The sequence below is a fragment of the Gracilinanus agilis genome, chromosome 5 (genome assembly GCF_016433145.1).
Source record: "Gracilinanus agilis isolate LMUSP501 chromosome 5, AgileGrace, whole genome shotgun sequence".
In the NCBI taxonomy this organism is placed as follows: Eukaryota; Metazoa; Chordata; class Mammalia; order Didelphimorphia; family Didelphidae; genus Gracilinanus; species Gracilinanus agilis.
The window spans coordinates 290,032,460-290,057,372 of NC_058134.1; the positions used below are offsets into that span (position 1 = coordinate 290,032,460).

General features: G+C 43.7%; 1 protein-coding gene across 1 annotated transcript in view; it reads right to left on the reverse strand.

The window, feature by feature from the left end:
• Positions 1-7,654: 7,654 nt before the first annotated feature.
• The window catches only part of ANKRD33 (ankyrin repeat domain 33), a 23,943-nt gene continuing 6,684 nt past the window's right edge, over positions 7,655-24,913 (reverse strand). Inside the window, exons 5-6 of the mRNA XM_044679252.1 lie at positions 7,806-8,078; positions 7,655-7,695 (exon numbers count right to left, since the gene is read on the reverse strand). Of these exons, the coding sequence (XP_044535187.1) occupies positions 7,655-7,695; positions 7,806-8,078 (314 nt within the window). The remainder of the gene's footprint in view (positions 7,696-7,805; positions 8,079-24,913) is intronic.

Genomic DNA, 24,913 nt, shown 5'->3' on the forward strand with positions numbered 1-24,913 from the left:
AGTGTGACCTCACTCCCACCGTACTGTCAAACACGGCAAAAGAGGAAAATGGCAAATGTGGGAAGGGATATGGGAAAACAGCTACCCCGATGTACTCTTGGGGCAACTATGAATTGGTCTGGCTATTTGGAAAGTAAGTTGGAACAGTATTTGAAAAGTCACTAACCTAGAAACACTCTTTGTTCTATCAGGTTCTAAGATACTCCAAGAAAATCAAAGAAAGGGGAAGATGATCCACATACCCCAAATTATTCATAGTTGCCCTTTTAAAAAAGCAGCAAAAAATAAATAGAAATAAAGGGGGTGCCCATTTATTAGGAAATGGCTAAACAATATTTATGGCATGTCAATGTAATCAAAGGGCAGCCAAGTAGCACAGTGGATAGAATGCTAAGCCTGGAGTCAAGAAGACCCAACTTCCTAAGTTCAAAATCTGGCCTCAGAGACACTTACTAGTTGTGTGACCCTGAGCAAGTCCCTTAGCCCAATTGGCCTCAGTTTCCTCATCTTCAAAATGAGCCGGAGAAGGAAATGGCAAACCACTTTAGTATCTTTGCCAAGAAAACCCCAAATAAGGTCATAAAGAGTCGGACACAATGGAATTGACTGAATAGCAACAACAAAATTAAATCAAATATTGGAGATGACGAAATAGATGGTTTTAGAGATTAGAAAGATTAGTCCTCGAAAACTGGAAAGAAGTAGATCAACTAACGCAGAGGAAAATGCACAGATCCAGAAGAACAATTTATACAATAACTGCAAGATTGCAAAACAAAACAATTCTGGCATACTCCAGAGCTCTGATCAAGCAGCTGGGATTCTAGAGCGCTGTAGACTAAAAACACTCTATCCTCCTCTTGACAGAGAGGTGATGGGCTCACAGTGCAAAAAGCGACTGATTTTTGAATGCAGCCAAAGTAGGAATTTGTTCTGACCATGCATATTTTTTTAACCCTCACCTTCCGTCTTGGAGTCAGTGCTATGTATTGGCTCCAAGGCAGAAGAGTGGTAAGGGTGGGCGATGGGGGTTAAGTGACTTGCCCAGGGTCACACAGCTGGGAAGTATCTGAGGCCAGACTTGAACCTAGGACCTCCCATCTCTAGACCTGGCTCTCAATCCACTGAGCTACCCAGCTGCCCTCATGCATATTTGTTATAAGAAATTTGTTTTTCTTTTTCGGTAGGGAATGGATGAGTGGATGAGGAGGCATAGGGATAGGGTAGAAAAAGAAAGGAAGGAAGAGAGAGAAAAAAAGGAAGGAAGAAAAGAAAGAAAAGAGACATCTTTTTATAATACAGGGAAGGTCAAAAAAGGGCAAAAACAGGATAGCCTTAAAAGCTACAGACTAAAGTTATACTTAAAAAGAAAGAAAAGCTGTACTTAAGTAATGAATACCTGTAATTTCTTTTACGATCTTACTCTATTCTAATATGTATATGGAAAACTCATTTTATTTGGTGTCATTTAAGTTCAGGGTTAAAATAAAATAAAATAGGTAAGACAAGAGAGCATGAGTAGAAGACAGCATGGTGCAGTGGAGGCTAGGATTCTTGCCCCAGCTATATCATTCATTCAATAGTTCTAGCACATAGTAGGTGTAAAGGAAACAAGCCTTTCCTTTAATTCCCAACTAAAATCCCATCTTCCACAGGAAGTCTTCTCCAATTGCTCTGAATTCCAGTGCTTATCCTCTGTTGATCATTTCCCAAGTATCCCATCCTTAGCTCCCTTTGCATGCAGTCACTCCTGTTGGATTGTAAGCTCCCTGGGAGGCAGGGATCATCTTTTGTTTCTTTTTGTATCCCCAACACTTAGCCTAGTGCCTGACACTTACTGAATAACTGACTGACTTTGTCAGTGTTTCTTGGCATCACTACTCTCATCTCTTAAATGGATTTAATAATCCAACCACATCAGAGTTGTTAAGTCATAGGATATAGATCTGGAAAGGACCTTAGCAACCACCTATTACACCAACAACTTACAGATGAGGAAACTGAGTCCCCGCATAGGAAAGGGATGTGCTAAAATCATAGCAGAGCCAGCAGGATTTGATCCCAGATCCTCAGACTCCAGAACCAGTACTTTATATCACAATGTCTCTTAGTGAGGAGCATGACTGAGATCAAAGACTATACAAAGTTATGCTTGGTGAATTATAATTATGGCCTGAGACTGCAGCAAGAGGGATGGAGATCCACAGGGAGAAGGGCTTTCTTTGAGGAAGGTCCAGGTGTGCCCTGGGAGGTGAGGGGTCCCCCTGAATGGAGAATGGAGTGAGGAAGGATGGCTTCTGTACCCAGCTCTTGCTGCATGGACCCTGGGGGGCTGGAGGTGGGGGAGGTCCTCTGTTTCCTCCTGGCTTCACCCCACCCCCATCTCAGGCCAGCAGCTGATGGAGGAAATGGAACTGGGAGCCGGATCTTCATTTTCAGTTGAGTCTCCTGGACCTCCCTTTTCTTAATCGCAATCCTTTCTGAGGGTGGACTCAAGGAACAGCCTGAAAAGTTGCTGGAAAACTTTTTGGCCCTCACTTGGTACCAAAGAAGAAGTCTGAATTGTTTTCTTTGTCTTTTATGGATTTGGGGGTTTTTTTGACAATGACGGCTGAATTTCTGTGTTGTCTGCTGGCCTTTGCATGTCATCTGCAGCTTCCCAAATTCCCATTTAGTTTCTTATGTTGATATATTGATATATCACAATGGGAAAAGTCAAGATTTGGAAGGGCTACCTGTGTATATAATTAGAGAATAAAAATGACTCACCTACAGTCCCACAGCTAATAAATATAGAGCTTGGTAGGTGGGGAAGTCTAAAACTTCAGAAAAAAAGATTAGTGGGGGGGGGTGGAGTGTCTGACTTGGTAGCACAGTGACTAGCAGTCATGCACGGAGAAGAGAGGTTCTGGGTTCAAATCTAGCCTCAGATACTTCCTAGCTGTGTGACTCTGGGCAAGTCACTTGACCCCCATTGCCTACCCTTACCATTCTTCTGCCTTGGAGCCGACACACAGTATTGACTCCAAGACGGAAGGTGAGGGTTAAAAAAAATTAAAAAAATAAAAATAAGATGGAAGGTAAGAGTATAAAAAAAAAGATTAGAGAATAGAAGTGGGAATGCTGGGCCAGGGATGTGGGATGTAACCTGAAGTTGGTATGTGTGTGTGTGTATGTTTAAAAAGCTGCTCAAACTGCCCACCAAAGGTTCCAGGTGGAGGGTGGAATGTTATCAGTGGCAAAAAATACTGGATTTGGAGTCAGAAGTCCTAGGATACTGGCTTGAACAACTATTGACTACATGAGCCTAGGCCAGTCATTGTCTTTCTCTGAGACCGAATTTCCTCGGCTATAAAATGGAACTAGTATTACTTGTACAACTCATGTCCCAGTGTTTTTGTGAGGAAATGTTTTCTAAATCTGAAAGCACTCCCTGGTATTGCTCTATAAACACTTGAACTCTGGAGGAATATAGTAGAAGATTCAGATAATGAAGTCATGGCCAGACTTGAGGCTTGTAATAAGAATATAATAATAATAATAATAATAATAATAATAATAATAATAAACAATAACAGTTCCTTGCATTTACATAGTAGGTTAGGTTTGCAAAGTGCTTTACATCTTATCTCATTTGAGCCTCAAACACCCCTGCAGAGGAGAGGATGATCCTGGGGAGCCCTTGGAAGTAAAAGAAGGCTCTGCAACCTTCCTCACATTGGCCTTGTGCCACCAGCTAACAGGGAAAAGGCTCTATTTCAGAGACTATCAGACCAAAATGGACTAGACAAGGCTAGGCCTGAATGCCTGATCCTTTTATAATAGCCACATTCCAAATCCTTCTTCTTCCCAACCCCTAGGATTTTGCACCAGACTTGGAGGCAGGAGGACCTGGGATCAAATCTAGCCTGAGATTCCTAGCAGTATAACCCTGGGGAAGTCACTTACCCCCAATCAGCTAGCCCTTGCTGCTTTTCTGTCTTAGATGGAAAGTAAGGGTTTAAAAAAGTTCTTCATACCCTTAACAGCCAAAAGCCACCCTCCTGAAGGTTCAGTCTGCCTGAAGGGGTCAATTGGGCCTGGATTTGGGTCTTCCATGAGCACTCTCCAGTTCTCCCTAATCCCTTTGTGCTTTTTAGCCACTCTGAGAAGCACCAGGGACTGGACTTCAATCCAAAGGCTGGGGCTTGAGACCTGATTCAGATATTTGGACAGTAGGTAAGTAGCTGAATCTTCCTGAAACTGAGATTTCTTCTCTGGAAAATGGAGATGAGCCACTTGAAAGGCTCGTGTGTTGGCAGACAAGGTCTGGGGTTGAAGGTCTTAGGGTGGAAGAGTTTGTCTCTTCTCTTGCCTGCCCCTTTTCCCTTGGCCAGACTGAGAATGTTCAGTAGGCAGGAATCCTCAACTGAGGCAGTTAGACAGCAGACAGATTCTCTAATGTGCCTTCCATCTGTAAACCCATCATCAAACGTATGAATCACCTACTAAGTGTAAGACATTGTGGATACAAAATAGACCCCACAGATAAGTCAGAACAAAAGAATTTGAGGATGGGGAGTGCACTAACTAGGGGAAAGGTTTTCTGTAAGGAGTAGCATCTGAGCTGACCCTCAAAACAGTCGATTATTAAATTTCCAATATGAACAACTGTACCTCGGAAACTGGCAAATGCTGCAAATTAAAGCCTGATATATTACTTTATTGATTTCCAGATGAGAGAAAATGATGGAGAAAATTTAATGATGTAGATTAAACTTTAAAGTATATCTGGATATATTTGTGTTCCCCTAACCCTAGGAGATCCTATTGTTAAACATTCTTAGCACACTTATGATCTATAGCAGTGATGGCAAACCTTTTAGAGACTGAGTGCCCAAACTGCAGCCTTCATACCACATGTGAGCCCCTGCCTTACCCCAGATAGGGGAGAGAAGAAGAGCTCCCATTGGCCTGCTGGACAAAGGTATGGATGATGGAAGAAATATCCTCAGGCACATGCGGAGGAGGGGGGAGCAGCCCCCTGTGGCACACATGCCATAGGTTCACCAACATGGCTCTATGGGATCCTTGCCTTGTGTCTGGTAGTCTTTCCACTATTCCCTAGTGTTTCCCACAATGGCTAAAAGTACAAAAGGATTGAGGAGGCGTGGGAAGGGATCACAGAAACCCTAAATCCAGTCCTAATTTGCCTCTTCAGCCAGACTAAACCTTTGCAGTTGGAAGGGATCTTTGAGGTCATCGAATCCAACCCAAGGTATTGAGGCAGGACTGGAGCCCTGCCCTCTATCCGATACACTGCACTGGTTTAAGGAAACTAAGGATTCTGAGAGGCAGAGAAGAGGAGGGAGCACATTCCAGACATGGGGGAAGGTCTGTGGGAAGGCATAAAGACAGCAGATGGAATTTTGGGAACACTAGCAGGCCAGTTTGGCTTAAATGTACAGTGAGTGAAAGGGGGTAATATGAGATGTCTATAAAGGCACGTTGGAGCCAAACTGGGGAGGGCTGAAATGCTAGTTGGAGGAGTTTCTATTTATTCCAGAGGAAATAAAGGACCCACTAGAGATTTTGAGCAAGGATAAGACCTGAGCTTTAGGAAGATTGTTCTGGCAGCTTTCTAAAAGGTGGGTTGGAGAAAAAGATGAAACTGGAAGCAGGAAGCTTCATTAAAAGGCAGTTACTGCAGTCATCTTGGGGTGAAGAGGGCCCTCAACTAGGGTGGTGGCCATGGGAGTGAGAGGAAAGGCTCAGATGTGGAAGATGCTAGGGATGGGAAAATACTCAAGACTTCTGTTCTCCCTTCCTTGGGATCTTCCTGTCCTGGGTCCTTCCCCTCCCCACCCTCCACCCAGGACAGGGACCTATTGAAAGAAGTGTAAACCTCACAGCACCAACATGTCACTTTGTCAGGCTAATTGCTAACTAGAAGAAAAAGGACGGGTGGCATCCATTATCTACATAGGACTTATAATATGGCCCTCTCTGGCTAGAGTCCTAAACTGCCTTTAGAGGAAAAGCAATGTGCCCAAACCAGGCATATGTTCTTGTCTCTTAAGGAAAAGGAGAAAGTATGATGGTCTATTGGATAGTCTACACAGAGGATGCTGTTCTGCAGAGTTAAGGTGGTCAGGGAGAGTCAGGGAAGGAGAGTATCCCAAGATGACGGGGAATGGTTTTATGGGAGATGATATTGGTCCTCTCCAGGACTGTCTCTGAGGAAGGGCCATAGAATCTTAGAATTTAGAGCTGAAAGAGGACTCAAAGACCATCTTGCCCATCATAAGGAAACTTAAGGATGAAAGAGGACAATTTGCCCAAGGTCACACAAACAGTATCAGAGTTAGGACTTAACCGTCAGTCATTTTACTCATATGGCAATAAAAAGGTTGTGGCTATGAGATGAAAGTTATGGGGTCAGATTGTGGGTACAACTAAGAGAGGGCCCTGAAATTTCAGAGAAGAGTTAATTAAGGTAAAGGTCAAGAAGAGGCCAGAATTCCCAGGCCAGGAAATGGTCACTACTTGTGGTAGAAACCAACTTGATTCTGCCCACACTCAGGACTCAGTATTTAAAAAAAAAAAAACCTGTAGAGCCAATAGAACAGAAAGGAACTCCTGTTGAATTCTACAGTCTTCCTTGAAGCCCTCAGAAAGTTATCACTCCAAAAATGACTGTAGTTTTGTTTAATCCTTTACCCTAAAATTTTCTGTAGCAACCTATCACCTACCAAAATAAAATAGAAACTCTTGGCCCTGGCATTCAAGGTTCTTTACCTAGAAGTGTCAAACTCACAAAAAAAAAAAAAAAAAAAACTGGGACCACTAAATCATACATAAGGTAATATTGGTGGCATATTGACCAAGAAAACTACAAATTAACATTATCTATGTTGCATAGCATTTTTATTTCTTGCATTAAATATTTCCCAATAATATTTCCTCCCAATTCCATTTTATTCTGGTTCCTATAGAACAGGACTTCTACCTATAATACAGTAACCATAAGGCATACCTGAAAAGGATACCTCCACTCCTGTCCAGCCTTTTAATTTCTCCTTCTTTCCAAGCCTCCACCTCCCCAAGAAATCTTCCTTGCCACTGTCTCCCCACACACAACTGGCCTACAGTGCTTTTTTCCTTCTTAAGCATCTCCTCCATCTCCACCCTGCCCTTCTCTCTCCCCCCTTCTATCCTAGTTGCTCATGTACTCGTCCTTTGACTCTCTACCTGTGTTGACTGCCCAATCCCTGAGATGAGGACTCCTAAACTAGCTTCTTGTTCTCAGTGCCTTGCAGGGCTTAGGCCTTTGGGGATGGGCAAGTGGAATAAATGCAGAAGAGGCAAAGTGTTCCAAAAGGGACTCACCCTTGAAGGGCCAAGAATGATGGAAGGCGAGATGGACAAGAAGCAAACATGGTCGGCAGACACCCCCAAAGCCCCAGGTCCAGCTTTAGGAGCTAAGTGGCCCTGCTCCCTGGAAAGGCCCAATGACAGCTGCAAAGTTGCAAATGGACCTTTTGGTGCCAATGATGGGACCATCGAGAAAGTGGACTTTGGCCTGTTCGGTTGAGAGAGATGGACTAGGGTGGGAGGGATGATCTTGGGAATTTCAGAGCCTCAGGGTTGTGCTAGCGACCCCCCAGGCTAAAGTTTAGGCCCAGGGGTTGAAGTTGTAGGAAAGGCTGAGGTTCTCTGGGAATTGGGATGTCCCGTTCCCAGATCACAGATGGGCTTCACGCCCGGAGATGGTCCAACGAACCCTTAGTCCCCTCTCTACTCCCCCAGTGCTGACCCCCACTCACCTCCCGGCTCTGCCCTGGGCTGGGGCTCAAGGGCTAGCAGCCCTGGGCCTTGGGGGGAGATGTGGCCTCGGGCCAGCTCCTTTCCTCCGCCCCCGCCCCCGCCACCTCCTCCTTCTCTGGATCTGGGCTGCGGATGCTGGGCCGCCCGGCTGCCCGCTGGGCTCCTGGGGCCCCCGGGGGCCCCGGGCCAGGGTGGGGACGCTTTCGAACCTTTTCCTCCAGCCCCACGGGTCCCGGGGGGCGCTTTGAGGGCCAGCCGGCACTCGGGACACACTGAGAAGGGGCAGGAGTTAGAAAGTGTCTTCTTCCAGCTCCTTCCTGCCTGGCCCGGCTCCGCCACTCCCTCCCCTCTAATAGACCGTTTCCTATTGCCAAACGCGTTCACATGGAGCGCGCTCTCCCTGTCTGTGGGGCCGCCTCCCCTCTCTTCCTCGCCAGCTGACCGTTCCCTCCGGTCTCCCCCGCACCCCCTCCCCAAGCCTCCCACATCCGCTGCTCCCTCCAGCCCAGCCCAGCCCAACCCAGCCCAGCGCAGCCGGGACTCCAGTTCCCTGACTTGGCCCCGGGATGGGGATGGAGTGGGGGGTGGGCTGTCCTAGGTCTCCCCTCCTTGGGGGCTTGAGTCACCAAATCCAGTCACCAACTCAGCAGGACTGCCTGCTCCAAGTGAGGCTGCGGGTAGATGCTGAGGGGAGTCCCTGAGCCCCAGCTGCTCAAGGGTAGCATCTGGGTGTCAAGAATGACTCTCCAAGGCAGGAGAATGGCCCTGGCTCTGTCACTTAACCTAATTCATGATGCCGCTGGTCGGAGCCTTAGTGTCCTAAGCTCTAAAATGGGGAGGGCTTAATTTTCAAAGTCCTTTTCAGCTCTTTAAAGTATTTTATTTAATCAATTCACTTCTATTCTCTTCCCAAAGGCTGTGGACTCTAGTCATTCCCTCTTACCCCAGTAAGTGGGGGGGGGGGGGTGATGGGAGAGTGAGAGGCTCTGGAAAAGATAGTTCAAGCCCGAAAGTAGAACTCATTCCTAGTGACGATGGAAGGGTTTGTGAGGAGAAGGTGCTCTGTATATTTGGGGGAGTCAGAAGAGGAAAACAGATAGAGCTCCTGAGACCCACTCCTGCTATTCTCTGGTCCCCCCATTGCTGGGAAATGGAGTCATCCATGGACATGGAGCCGTAAGGCACATAAAGGGGAAAAAAAAGAAATGGAGCTCTCTAAATGAGGAGCTGGGGCCATCCCTCCACAGGGATGGAGAATGATTTGGCTATCGCAGAACCAGACAAGTGCTTTGAGGATTTGGTTGTTTCTGTCCTATCTCAGCTGCTATGTGGAGTGGTTTCATTTCCTCTGTTGACACTTCATTATCAGTTGTGAAAACTATGACTTTCCAGACTCTGATTATGGAAGGGTTAAAAAAAAAATCCAAGTGTAGAACTTAAAGAAAAACAAGTCAAGGAGAGGGAAACCAGGTCAGAAGGCTAAGCAGCTGAGAGTGGAGCCGGTGGGCAAAAAAGAGAATAAGAGAGGCAAAGGATTCATCCGGGAGGGTTTTGGGGAGAAAGGAAGAGTGGATCAGGATTCTAGAGGGGGAAAACAGACGTGGAATCAGAGGTGGGAAGGTAAGAGATGTTGAGAGTCTCTCTGCTTTTCTCTCCATTTTAATCAGCCATAGCTGACCTACTTTACAACCTTCTGCTCCATCCTGGAAGAAGAGGAGGGACACAGAGATTGAGAAAGAGCTAGAAGTCAGACCTCTGAGGAAAGGGGAAAGGAATTAGAATCTATGTCCAAGTCTACAAAGATTTACGGTTCATAGGGACCAGCTGTTCCCCATATCCACCAGGGAAACAGGCCAAAGGCAGATATTGAGATTAGATATGCAGAAGAACTTCCCAGCCGAGCCAGGCTGGAGACAAGGGACCAGGGACCCAAGGGAGGTTGGGAAATGTCTTTAGGGGATCTTAAAACCCAGGAAACATACTCAGATGTCTGAAGTTGGGGGTGGGATCCTAGCTAGAGATGGGGAGGGCTTGTCATCTTGAGGCCAGATTTGGAACACGATGAGAACAGAGTAGAATGGAGAGAGTAAGAAAGCATTTATGGACTTAATTAGATGGGAAGTTGTCCTGAGTCCTCTAAAGCATTAGGAAAGGAAGGAGAACAAAGATGAGACTAAATGGCCAGGGGATGGAGGAGGCCACATTGATCCCTCACTCCTCTGAACTCTCTCAGCATCTAGTGTTTTTACCCAGAATAGCTTGGCCTTTCATTACAGGATGTCTTCTGTAATTGCCCCAACCAGATAGTGAGCTCCCACAGGACAAGTCACTCAACCTCTCTTGGCCTCTCTTTCCTCATATGTAAAAAGAGATGTTTGAACTGGCTGACTTCTAGAACCCTGGCCAGCTTTAAATCTATGATCCTATGGTCCACATTAATGCAGGGTGCATTAAATCTACTCAGAGTAGATTTCAGTTTATTAGAACTGGAAGGGCATCATTGAAATAATTTAGTAACTAGACTCCAGTCAAACCCTCATTTTGTTGTTGTTCTTCAGTCATGTCCAACTCTTCATGATCCCATCTGGGATTTTCTTGGCAAAGATATTGGACTGGTTTGCCATTTCCTTCTCCAGATTATTTTACAAATGAGGACACTGAGGCCAACAAGATTAAGTGACTTGCCCAGGGTCACGTAGCTAATACCTGAGACCATATTTGAACTCAGGTCTTCCCGACTCCAACCCAGGCACTCTATCCGTTGCACCACCTAACTGCCGATTATACAGATGAGGAAACTTAAGACCCACAGAGAATTCATACAAAGTTCTACGGGCAGTAAGTAGGGAACAGAACCAGGATATGAATCTATTTTTTTTTAATTACTCCTCTACTCTTCCTAGGACTCCCAGCTTAACCCTCCAGACTTTTTTTCTCCACCAGCCTCCAACAAACCTTCTCACCCTGGAAGATGCTGTGCCCCTCTGGTCCCTTCCCTGATTGGTCAGTGCCTCTCAGAACCTCCTTTTTAAGGAAGGGTCCAAGATCAGCCATGTTCATTTCTCCCTTCCTCACCAAGCCCTGCTCCTGACAGTCCGGACTTCTGTCTTCTATTTCCTTGCACTCCCATTTCCAGCTTCCTTTTAGAACTTGTTTCTCCCCCTCAGTAAGTAAACTCCGTGAGGGTAGGAGCTATCTTTCTGTCATCTTATTTTTAATTTTTGGCTTCCGTTGTTTTCTCAGAACTTAGCAGAGTGACCAACACATTGCAAACGCTTGATTTAATTGGACAGTGCTCTTGGATGAACTGATTTTCATTGATTATTAATTGATAATAATTGCCTTTTCCCAGAATATAGAATGTAAGGATATGCAAAGATTAAAAGTGAATGAAGGGGGGCAGCTGGGTAGCTCAGTGGATTGAGAGCCAGGCCTAGAGACGGGAGGTCCTAGGTTCAAATCTGGCCTCAGACACTTCCCAGCTGTGTGACCCTGGGCAAGTCACTTGACCCCCATTGCCCACCCTTACCAATCTTCCACCTATAAGTCAATACACAGAAGTTAAGGGTTTAAAATTTAAAAAAAAAAGTGAATGAAGGTTTGAGACCTCCTGAGGGACATCTCAGAGTGGTGCCCTAATGGATATCCAGAGACCCCAAGGAAAAACTCAGAAAGCCTCAGCATATACTCAGCATATACTATATCATCATTGCCATTGTCATTACTGAATGAGATTATTTTTTTTACACCCTTACTTTCTACCTTAGAGTCAATACTCTGTATTGGTACCAAGGCAGAAGAGCAGTAAGGGCTAGGCAATGGGGCTTAAGTGACTTACCCAGGGTCACACAGTTAGGAAGTGTCTGGGGCCAGATTTGAAGCCAGGACCTCCTGTCTCTGGGCCTGGCTTTCAATCCACTGAGCCACCTAGCTGCCTCCATGAAATTACATATGTGTGTGTGTGTGTGTGTATTTTTACCCTTTATAAAAATGAAATGCCATTCAATTTATTAATAAATATTAATCAGCTTCCTTTATACCTATATTTTCCTTTGTATATCATTTGTATTTCTAATATTTACAATTTAAATTCCTAAAAATTAAACTTGTAAATCATAGATCTGTGAGTTATACTATCAGAGCAAAAGTTCTGGCTGGTTCTACCAAACCAAAAAGCCAAAGAGTGAACTGGCTGTGTGACAATCATTCTAAAACCAGCCTGTGTCTCCCCACTTGTTTTTGATTAAACTCCTTAAGAAAGTAATTTTCAGTTTGATGACTACTTTCTCTTCTCTTACTCTTTTAAAAAAACTTTTGCATCCTGATCTCTGACCTTATCATTCAGCTGAAGTATTGCTCTTGCCATAGTTTCCAGTGAACTCTCTCTTTTTTTAAACCCATACTTTCCATCTTAGAATCAATACTATATATTGGTTCCAAGGCAGAAGAGCAGCAAAGGCTAGGCAATGGGGGTTAAGGGATTTGCCAAGGATCATATAGCTAGGAATTATCCAAGGCCAAATCTGGACCCAAGACCTCCATCTCTAGGCCTGGATGAGATTATATATATTTTTTTTATTTTTTAAACCCTTAACTTCTGTGTATTGACTTATAGGTGGAAGAGTGGTAAGGGTAGGCAATGGGGGTCAAGTGACTTGCCCAAGGTCACACAGCTGGGAAGTGTCTGAGGCTGGATTTGAACCTAGGACCTCCCGTCTCTAGGCCTGGCTCTCAATCCACTGAGCTACCCAGCTGCCCCGAGATTATATTTTTTAAAGCTCTCAGTACAGTGCCTGACACATAGTAGGTGTTAATAAATACTTATTCCGTTCCCACACCTCTAGGGACCCTCATAAAATTCTTTCCCATATGTGTTGGTCTGCCCTCAGATTGTGGTGTCTTCCCAAAGTCCATTGGGAGAAAAGTTACAGAGTATAAAGCAATATAAGTCCATCGAGGATCTCCAAGCACCAATTTACAGATCTTGTGCCAGATACCCAGGGAAAAGGAAAATCTGTGGGAAAGGTCCCTAGTGGGCTATATATATCACTGTAGCTGATTGATCCTTTCCAGCCTCTGATATCCACCTAATAATTGCTTCCCCTCCCCCAAACTCCAAGTCAGTATAGTCTAGAGCGAGGGAGATTCTCCATCTTTGGCCAGAGATAATTCCTGTATTTGGTTGTTTTTTTTCCAGGCTTCACAATGTCAGAGAGATATGGAGATTTTGGGGTTATGAGCAGGACCAGGGGAGGGCCACGAAAACTGGGAAGCAGACCTAAAGGCAAAAAGGAAAGAGCTGATGAGCTAGAAATTGAGACTGAGATAGGAGAAAAGACCATTCTTGATCATTGAGAAGAAAAGTTTCCATGTGGGAAATTTAGCTTCCAGGAGGTTGGATGAAGTGATCTGATAGATCTAACTAGACCAGTTAGCATCCCCTGGAATGGGCTGCCCCAGCCCCATTCTCTGCAACTGACAGGATGTTGAAGGAACTGGGCTGGAAGATGGGGAGGGGCAGAGAATAGAAAGGTTTAAGATCTTAGAGTTTATGGAAAAGCTGGGGATACCAGGCAAAGGGCCAGTGAGTCATCCTTCCTCTTCTGCTCCCAGCCATTCCTATTTACATCTTGAGATCTCCAAGCACTGCTCTTCTTTGGAGGTGGTGAACAAGCCTGGCTGCATTGCCTGTTCTCTCCTATAATGATTAGGAAAGAATCATTACTCAAATTTGTATAGCTAAAGCATCATTGAGCTAGGACAAGCCTGTGAACTAGGTAGAAGTGAGTTGTGGCATCATTATACCCATTTTACAGATAAGTGAAGAATTTGTACTCCTGTTTTCTGACTTCTTTCTCCTGTACCAGAGTGCTTTTTCTCTCTAGACTTCAACCAGGAGCTTATATCTGGTCCTAGGTCCCTAGACATGCCCACTTAATGGGATCCCCTTTCACCTAGACTCCCCAGACCAATTCTGCAGGAGTCAGAGTTTCCTTAAACCAAAGGTGATCACCATTTGTGCTCTTTTCATGCAGTCCTCCTGCCTCATATCCAACCCTCAGGAGCTCATAGCACCAAAGCAACTTTATGTGTTCCTGACTTTTTATAGTGCCAAGAACACAGAAAGCAGGAAATGGAAATAATAAATAAAATAAACAGAAACAGCAACTCAAGATATTCCCAAAACTCTATGACACAGGGCTGGGATAAGCCTTGGAGATTAAGAAGTTCAACACCCCTCACTCCCATTTTATATAGATGGAGAAACTCAGGCCCCTCTCAGAGAGGAGAATCAACATACCCAAAGCCAGAGATTTAATAAATAGCATAGCTCAGATTCAAACCCAGGTTTTCTTTTTTCTTTTTTTGATTTTTACTTTTTATTTATTAAAAAAATTTACCAATTATATATAACAAATTTCCACATACGTTTTCTGAAGTGATATGATACAAATTGTTTCCCTCTCTCCTTCCCTCCCCTATCCCAGGCTGCCAAGCAATTCAATCTCAGACCCAGGTTTTCTGAACACACAACTTTAATTCTCTCTCTCTCTCTCTCTGTCTCTCTCTCTCTCTCTGTCTCTGTCTCTCTCTGTCTCTGTCTCTGTCTCTCTCTTTCTCCCTCTGTCTCTCTCTCTCCTCTTTCTCTGTCTCTGTCTCTCTGTCTCTCTGTCTCTCTGTCTCTCTCTCCCTCCCTCTCCCCTTCCCTTTCTCTCTGTCTCTGTCTCTGTGTTTCTGTCCCTCCTCTCTCTCCTTTCTCTCTGTCTCTCTCTCTGTCTCTCTGTCACTCTCTGTCTCTCTGTCACTCTCTGTCTCTCTGTCTCTCTCTGTCTTTCTCTGTCTCTCTCTCTGCCCCTCCCCTTCCCTTTCTCTCTGTCTCTGTGTTTCTGTCCCTCCTCTCTCCTTTCTCTCTGTCACTCTGTCTCTGTCATTCTCTGTCTCTCTCCTTTCTCTCTGTCTCTCTCTGTCACTCTGTCTTTCTGTCACTTTCTGTCTCTCTGTCTCTGACTCCCTCTCTCTCTCTCTCTCTCTCTCTCTCTCTCTCTCTCTCTCTCCTCTCATCCTTACTTTCAGTCCTAGTAACAACTCTAGGAGAAAAGGGCAAGAGCTAGGCAAATGAGGTTAAGTTAGGAATTATCTGAGGTCAGATTTGAACTCAGGTCCTCCTGACTGTGGACCCTGCTATCTATCCCTTCTGCTACCTGGCTGTCTCTTACAGCTATAAATTCTTTTCTCACTATGCCATGATCAAATTAGGTACCAAGTTGTCATCCATCAGCAGTTGTCTCAGGGCCTTCCATTATTCCTCCCATATATATCCCTATTCTCTCTCATTTCCCCTCCCTGTTTTTAACTAGTGGGGCTGGACCTTTTAGCTGTGGTGTAGTGAAAAAAGCAGTGAATTTGAAGTCAGAAGAACTAAGTTTTGGTGGAAGGAAACAAGCAAGCAAGCAAGCATTTGTTTGTTTATTTAAATTCTTTATCTTCCATCTTAGAATCAATACTGTGTATTGGTTCCAAGGCAGAAGAGTGGTAAGTGTAGGCTATGAGGGTTAAGTGACTTTTCCTGGGTCACACAACTAGGAAGTGTCTGAAACCAAATTTGAACCAAGAACCTCCCATCTGTAGACTTGGATCTCAATCTATTGAGCTGTCTAGCTGTTCCCAGGAGCAAATATTTATTAAGTTCTTACTATGTGCCAAGCACTAAGAACTATCATTATCCCATTTTATGATTGAAACACAGGCAGATAAAGGTGAAGTGCCTTTCCCAGAGTCACATAGCTAGCAAATGTCTAAGACTGGATTTGAACTTGGGTCTTCCTGACTCCATGTCAAAGGGATATGTGCACTGTGGCTCCACCTAGTTGTCTCTAGTTTCAGGCAAGAAAAGGTGAACATTTATTGAACATCTACTATGTGCTAAGTGCTTGGGAGACAAGGACCAAAACGAAATAATCCCTATTCTCAAGGACATCGGTGTAATAGCTAGTGATCTAGTATGGATCAAAAATGGAGTATATGAAGAGGAATATAGTGAAATAATGTTGGAAAAGTTACTTAAAGCCAGATTGTAAGGGGCTTCTAATACCAGTATAAAGAGAGTCTGAAAAAATGTAGATAGTGTCCCTTCAATGGCACCAGCTATGAGAGACTATGAATGATATAGGGAAATATCTCACCTGGTTCTAGTTTATGAAACATGTGTGAAGAGAAGCCTGGTTAGCTGTGAGGTGAAAGTAAAGTATCCCTTTGGAAGTAAATATCCCTTTTGGGAAAAGCTTTCCATTTAACCACTTTACAAAGCTTACAGTCACTGACCCTAATCAATGAGAGAACACAACCAGTGGGGGCTCAAGGAAATGACATTGGAAAAGAGGCAACATTCCTCTAAACCTCACAGAGATTCTACAGAACCTGGAGGGGGCAGACATAGCCTGCCTGGCTTTGGATATAGTAAGCCAAAGTGTTTACACTAAACCAGACTAATAATACTCACATTTTTATGAGCTTTAAGATTCATGAAGCACATACCTCACTGCAATTCTGTGTGGTGAGTAATGCAAGTATTAATATCCACCTTACAAAAATAGAGAAACAGAGATGAAGAGGAGTTAAATAACTTGTCCAAAGTCACAACTGGAAGTATTGGAGATAGGATTTGAATCCAGGTTTTCTGTCTCCAAAACTATTCCTCTTTTCCATTATTTCATGTTGCCTCTCCAGATCTTAGAGCTGATAAGAAGCCACCAAATAGTCTCCAAGAAAAGAACAAGATGTTTGACCCATCACTAAGGAAGACTGAGGGCAAGAAGACCAGTGAGGAGCCTATTAGAGGAGTCTAGGGGGAGAGGTGATGAGGATGGCCATATGATTGGAGTCAAGGGTGTAAATAAAATGGGCAGCTTCTTGGTCTCCTCCAGGAGTTCATATCTTCCATCATATCCTTTACTCTAATCTTCGTTCTGTGCTGTCTGCAAATATGGCCAGATCTCCCACATCCTATATACATACATAAAAATACACACACACACACACACATATATGTGTATATATACATATATATATATGGTGATATAGGTATAGATAGAAAAATATATTGCCCCATCATCCTAGCTCTATCCTAGAAAAAATGGTCTATGCTTTTTGTCCCCTTTGCTTTGTCTCTCCTTGGCCCCTTGATGGACAAGTCTTCAATTTCCATTTCTTTGCCACCATGAAAAGAGCTGATGTAAATATTTTTGTCATGTAGATCCTTTGCCTTTTTATTTGATCTTTTGGGGCTACAGACCTAGTAGCAGTATTGCTACATGAAAGGCTATATATAACATGTTCTTGAAAAAAAAAACTTTTTCACTTATGTGTAGAAACAATTTTTGACAATTGTTTTCTGACATTTTAGGATTCAGATTTTCTCCCTCCCTTCCTTCCCCACCCCCAACTCCAGGCAGTAAATGGTCTGGCATAGATTATACTGGCATATGAATATATTGCCCATATGACATTTTCTTAAGGGATGTTTCCGTTTTTGTCTTTTTATCTCTAGTGCCTAGTAAAATTAAGCACACGATAGGTGCTTGATAAATGCTTTTTAAAAAAAGAATCTTTTGGGACAGCTAGGTTGCACAGCAGATAGAGCACGAGCCCTGGATGGGAGGACCTGGGTTCAAATCTAGCCTCAGATACTTCCTAGTTATGTGACTCAGGGAAAGTCATTAACTCCAGTTGCCTGGTCCTGTCAGCTCTTCTATCTTAGAAGTGATACTAAGAGATAAGGTAAGGTTCTTAAAAATAAAAAATAATCTTGAAAGATTTAAGAACTCTGACCAATGCAGTGACCATCCACAACTCCAATGTATCAGTGATGAAGAATGATAACCACAGCCCGGTGGAGAGGTGGTGAACTCCAGATTCAGAACAAGATGTACATTTCTGATCCTGTCCAGTGTAGGGGTTTGTTTTGCTTAACCATGTGTATTTGTATGAGGAGTTTCATTTTTCTTGGAGGGGGGCAGAAAGGGAAATGTGTGGTCTTTGAAATTTTTGAAAAATTCGATTAAACTCAATTTCAATTTAATTTAATTAGTTTAATTAATTCAATTCAATTCACATTTAAAATTGGTTCAATTATATTGATGCAGGGGATCGGAGGAAGAGGGCAAAGTCAAAGATGATTGAGTTTTTTTATCTTGAGTCGCTGTGAAGTTCCAAAAGAATAGCATGTATAAAGTTTGGGTCTGAGGTAGGAGAGGGACGATGGGCTGTGCAGAGGGACTTCAAAGTGCTTGAGGCGTTTATATTGGTTTAAGCTTGTAGAGGGGGATAAGAAATCAGACGCTTTAGTGAATTCGAAGGTTAGAGTTTGGATTGGGGTGTTTGAGGCCAAAGTACTGGCTGAGACTAGGGAAGGATGGGAAGAGGACTGGACCTTCCACCCTGCACAGGCAGCACCTTGAGAAGTCATTTAAGCCTCCGTTTCTGCATCTTTAAAATGGGAGTTGCAGTATTTGCACTATTCATATTATCAGGCTATCGTGGGTGTAATGCTTTGTAATCCCTAAAGCACTTTATATAAATGCTGGTTATTAATAAATTGGAAGAGGACCTTGGCTCTTAGAGCAGGAACAGAGGCAGACAGGACATCTCTCGGAGGCTAAGGTGGGTGGGGTCAGACTGCTCACTTGGATACAGGAACCTGCCTTTGTTTGTAGCCGGAGCGGAAATTCCATTCAAAACCAGCCCCTCTGCCAGGCCCTCCCTTCCCATTACCCTCCCCACCCCCCACCCCACCCCCAACCACATACACTCCTTTTCTCTGCTCCCACCGTCCGCCTGGGGTTGGTGGTACCAGCTAGGTGGGCTTGTCCTCCTGCAAATCTTTGACCTCCTGGAGGATGGGCAGCCTCAGCCTCTCTGATCCTTCCTCCCACATAGAACAGGGCAGCAAGAAGAAAATAAGGAGGTCCAGACTAGGGAGGAGGAGGCTAAAAATAAATAACTGTGCTGGAGGAAGCCATAGGCAAAGGGCAGCTGATCTGATCTTTGCCTATATCAGTGACTGTGTTTAAGAGAGAGAGAGAAAAAAAGCAGAGGCAGAGGCAGAAGTTGATAAAGACAGAGATAGAGAGAGACAGAAAGAGGGAGAGGAAAGGGGGAAAGAAGAGGAGAGACACAGACAGAGAGACAGACAGAGTTACTGACCTTCAGAGCTATTCCTAGAACCAGAAGAGGTCTTAGAGATCACCTAGTCAAACCTTTGCCCCCTAGTTTTATAGGTGAAGAAACTGAGTTGCAGAGAGGTGTCATAACTTGCTCAAAGTTCTAGAGGTGGCAATTAGCAGAGCTGGGATTTGAATCCAGTTCTTTTGAAGCCAATCCAATGCCCTTTCTATAACATTAGGTGGCTTCATGTATAGTTTAATGGATAATGAAAGGCGGTTTCCCCCCCAATTTCCTCCTCCCATTCTCCTCCTACTATAATCAGATGAAAAGTCCCACTGTTAGTCAGTCTCTGAGGTTAGACATCAAAGATGGGGCTGCAAGTTCCAGAAAGTCCCTAAAAAAAGTACAAGTTTCTGAGTAGAGGAGGAAGGGCAAGAAGGGAGGGAGGGGGAGTAGTGGATTTAACCCCTTCTCATGAACTCCATGCAGGTGAGTTACTGAGGTTAGCTAGCTGTCACCCAGCAGAGAGTTTGCTCCCAAGGGGAGAAAGTTCAAGGCTAAGAAATGTTGATGCCTGGGGCTCAGAGATGGGTGCAGGGAAGAATGAATGGAAAACCACCAGAGTTTAGAGAAGGCAAATACTCACTGGGGGTTGAAGGGGTCCTGGCTTAGTGCTTCAGAGATTGCTACCAGAGTGGTGCAGGTTGCCATAGATCACTACACTTCTCTGGAGCTCAATTCCTTCCTCTGTGAAATAAAGGAGCTGCCATATATTACACCAAGGATTCTTAGCTGCATTTTGTATGGTAGAAAAGAAAAAACACACCAAAAACTGAAAACCAAATGGGAGCCCATCAGTTGGGAAATGACTGGACCAATTAGTGTAGGAATTTGACACAACAGTATGGTACAACGAGGAATGACAATCTTAAGAAATTCAATGAAATTTGGGAAGGTTTGTATGAATTGATAAAGAGAAAGGAAAAGAGAAGCAGCTGAACAAATATAAGCTTTAAAAAATACTCAAGAGGAGGTGGTTCAGTGGAAAGCCAGGTCTAGAGATAGGAGGTCTGGGGTTCAAATGTGACCTCAGATATTTTCTAGCTGTGTCACCCTGGACAAGTCAATTAATCCCAATTGCCTAGCCCTTAATATATCTTCCTTGGAACTGATATTTAGGAAGGCAAGGGTTTAAAACAAACAAACAAAAAATACCCTAAAGGAGGATGAAATTTGAGCAATTGTTTTGGCCAATTTGGTCCTGTCCAACAGATGATGGAGCACACTTTCCTTTTAATGGTAGAATGAAGGTAATCTATGGAGATGGAATGTCATATATACTTCCAGACTCCGGCACTGGGTCCTTTAATTTTTTTTTCCAATTTTCATTTGTTTATTTGAGTAAAGTTCAATGGTGGAAGCACATGGAGGTTGCATCTAGAAGTAACTGGCATTAAAAAAAAGGTATTCATGGAATTTATTTTTTAAAAGAAGAAAATTAAAGATATAATTGGCGACCTTCTATGAGCTTAGGATTGAATCATTTTGCCTTTCGTGGGCATATAAATCATTGGTTAGTATAATTATCCCCATTTTACAAATGAGAGGTAAAGGTCAAACAGCTGGCAAATGTCAGAACTGAGATGCTAAAGCTGATTTCCTGATGAGGAAATTTTCCGCTTACATCATTATGCCTCTCCCTGATGGCCAACCAATATCAAGGGATCTGGAGAAAGGTCCCAAAGCAAATTGGTTGGGGGTGAAGGTTTTACAGGAAGATATGAATGAGAGTCATAAGATGAGAAGACCTAGACAGGTCCACAGCTGGATGGATTGCTTATATCTCTGACATCCCAAATCCATTCAGTTCTGGAAACTTTATGTGAATATCAGAGTTTGGATGGCTGGTGGTAGGTTCAAAAAGATCCTGTAGTAAAGGCTTTTTCCAACTCCTGAGAGCATTCTCTGAACCATTTTTACCTACCCAAGGCTGCTCTGGTTTGGTGTAAAAGGGGAATGGGAAATGCAGACGGTGTCCCATCCTATCCTGCTTCCACCCTCTTAGCATTAATCAAAAACAGTCAGAAAAGGAACGGAACATGTCTCCTCCCTGCCCCCATCCCCAACTTGGATCTACTTGGGCCCTAAACCGATCCTGTGGGAGAGATGCTAGGGAAGGATGACCCTATTCGGTATTAGGGAAGAAGTATTCAAGATGAGTATTAAAAGCATTGGGTTTTGAATCAAAAGACTTCTCTATTTCATCTTAGATTCTTTGCTTTCTTTCTTTAAAAAAAAATTTTATGTGTTACAAACAGCAAAAATTCCTATCTCAACCCCACTCTGACTGAGAAGAAAGGAAAACAAAACCCATTACAAACATGGATAATCAACCAGAACAGATTTCCACATTGGCCATGACCAAAAGAATATTTGTCTCAGCCTGCACTGATCCCTTCCCTTCTTTGTTCTTCATCAGGAGATAGGCAGCAGGTTTCATCATTAGTCCTATAGAATCCTTGTTAGTAATTTTGCTGCTCAGTTTCCAACTCTTTCAATTTTCATTACTATCTTGTTGTGGCATAAATTGTTCTCCTGGTTATGTTCACTTTACTCTGCATCAGTTCATTCAAGTCTTTCCAGGTTTCTCTGAAATTGTCTCCATCATTTCATATAATACAATGGTGGTAGTGGTGGTATTCGGTCATTTTCAGTCATATCTGACGCCTCATGACCCCATTTTGGGGATTTCTTGGCAAAGATGGTAGAGCGGTTTGCCATTTCCTTCTCTAGTTTATTTTACAGATATACAATATATACTGAGGCAAACAAAATTAAGTGACTTGCCTAGGGTCACACAGCTAGTAAGTGTCTAAGACTAAATTTGAATTCTGAAAGATGAGTCTTCCTGATTCTAAGCCTAGGCTCTATCTACCTGGCTCCCCCAGACAACATAATAGTATGCCATCACATTTATAGACCATAACTTGTTCCTCCATTCCCTAATTGATGGACACTCCCCCAGATTCATGTTCTTTGTTGCCTCAAAAAAAAAAAAAAAAAAGCAATGGACATTTTTCCTTTGCTTAGGACTAATCCCTCCCTTAATCTAGCCTTCTCTTCCCCATCCCTCTTATCTCTTCTCCTTGTTCCCTCCTATTTCCCTGTCGAGGAAACCCAACTGTATTGGGTGTTTATTCTTCCTTCTTTTGATCATTTCAGATCAGAATGAGGGTCAGCAGCTCTCCCTTACTTCTTCCTCTTTGTTTCTATACATGTCTATTTATACTCCTTGATTGTATTCCCTTAATTCTAGTGATATGACCCTGGACAAGTCATTTAACCTCAAAGGATTTGGAGTTGGAGACCTGAGACGTTATCTTTACAAGTTCTTCAGTATGCAGATGAGTACATTGATGCTCAGAGATAGAAAACAGAACTTGCTTTTGCCCCCAAGTCTTCTGACTCCAATTCTTTTCCACTATGTCACATTGTCACTGCTCTCAGCCTCAATTTATCTCTCTGTAAAATGGGAGCAATTCCTCCCGTACGGACCTCATAAGGTTGTTTATAGGTTAAATAAGATGATCTCTGCAAAGTGCTTTGGAAACTGGAAGATGGTATATGTCATAATAAAGTACTATGTAAATGCGGACTATTATTATCTCCAATCCCAGCAGGCAGGATAGACAGGAGTTGCTTTCCTCCAATTATTTCTGGGAAAATGTCCCCCAAGGAGAAAGGGTTGAACCTGGCAATCCCCAGCATGGCTGTGGGTGACTCACTGCCTGCCATCCCTCCCCCTTCCAAGGGCAGCCCAGGGGAGTCTGCAAGTTCCCAACTGTATGAACAGGAGTTTAATAAGATGGTGCTGGGGGATGGGAGCAGATCAGGAAAATGGTGAGGCTGTGGTGAGAAGAGAAGTTTTCTGGACAGGGAAAGTAAGGGTTTCCCCTTCCTATGTCAAGCAACCCCTCCCCTGGTGCAGAGCGCGGTCCAGCCCACTAAGGAAAGAGGCAAAGAGAGCCAGAGGAGTTCCCAAGACCATAGTGGAGACACAGACAGAAAAAGGATAATTGGGGACCAGAACTGAATGTGAGCTAATATTGGAAGACTGCCTGGGGGAGGAAAGACTACAACAGGGTTTAGGAAGAGGATTCAAGGTTCTTGTTCTACAGTTTAATCACAGGATCTAGTATGGGAAGAATGGTTAGAGACCATCTAGAATAATCCAGAAGTAATTTTGCCCAACATCATACAGGTTTTGAACCTGGGCCCTCTGACTCCAAACTCATTATTCTTTCCAAAGAAATCACCAATACGCTTCTCTTCTTCCCCTTATCTCATGTCCCTCAGACATCTCCCCCAACTATCACGCCCTCACTCAAATGATGAGAGGGCCCTTCCTGCCAGACCAGCCTTGCTCCTTTCTCCCACAGTCTCCTCCAGCAGATGGCCCTCGCTATCACCCCTGCTTTCTCTCCAATCTCCCATCTCTCCCTAACTACTGGCCCCTTCTCTGATGCCTATAAATAATTCTTGTCTCCTCCAACCTTAAGAAACTTTCACTTATTACCATCCCACACTAGCTCTCCTCTGGGCTAAATTCCTTGAGAAAGTTATTTACATTAAGTGCCTCCACTTCCTCTCCTCTCCCTAGCCAGGTTTCTGCCCTTACCATTCAATCAAGCTGCCCTCTCCAAAGCTGCCAGTGATCTCTCAATTGCCAAAGCTCTTCTCAGACCTCAGCCTTCTTCACTTCAGCAGCACTGGACACCATCTTTTCCTCCTGAATAGTCTCCTCTCTCCTGACTCTCCTCTTACCCAGCTTCTTTCCAGGGTGTTTCTTGGATCTTCGTCCAGATCATCCCCATAAACAAACCATTGATGTCCCCCAAGGCACTCCCTTCTCTTTGCCATCTCTGTTATCTGGCTTTGTGATTTCATTGGCTCTCATGGGGGCAATTATCACCTCCAGGCAGCTGATTCCCAGATCTGGCTCGTCAGTCCTCAGTCCTCTCCTGGGCTCCGGCTTTACATTGTCGACTGCCTTTTGGACTCCTTGAAATGGGTGTCCTACAGAGATCTCATAGTGAAAAGAGGACTCATCTTTTCCCTCCAAGCTCTCCCTCTCTTCCTAACTTCCCCATTATTATACTATCCTCCCATTCACTCAGGCCCACAACTTTGATGCCATTTTTGACCCTTCACTTTCGCTTTCCCCAAAGTTGATCATTAACATCATTTCTCATAACTGTCCCCTTCTCTACTCTTATGTAGCTACCACCATAGTTGAGACCCTCATCTAGGCTAATGCAATTTTTTTTAAACTCTTACCTTCCATCTTGGAATCAATAGGCAGAAGAGAAGTAATGGCTAAGCAGTAGGGGTTAAATGACTTGGACAGGGTCACACAGCTAGGAAGTGTCTGAGACCACATTGGAACCCAAGGCTCTCAATCCACTGAGTCACCTAGCTGCTCCCCTCCCCAAATACCATTGTCTTCTTTCTTTTTCTTTTTTTATTCAAAGATATTTTATTTTTCCAATTACATGTAATAACAACATATGTTTTCCTAAATTATAAGATCTAAATTGTCTCCCTCCCTTCTCTTGGAGATAGTAAACAATCTAATCTGGGTTATACATGTATTATCACATAAAACATACTTCCATATTGGTCACTGTAAGAGAGAACTCCTATAAAACCAAAACCCCCAAATAAAACTGTAAATAAAATTCACGTTAGTTTATGTACAGTTTTATTTTGGCTCCAACAACTCTTTCTCTGGAGATAGATAGCATTCTTTGACATAAATCCTTCAGAATTGTCCCAGATCACTGTATCTGCAATTATCTTCTGTTTTCTCTTTCTTTCTCTCTCTCTCTCTCTCTCTCTCTCTCTCTCTCTCTCTCTCTCTCTCTCTCTCTCTCTCTGTCTCTCT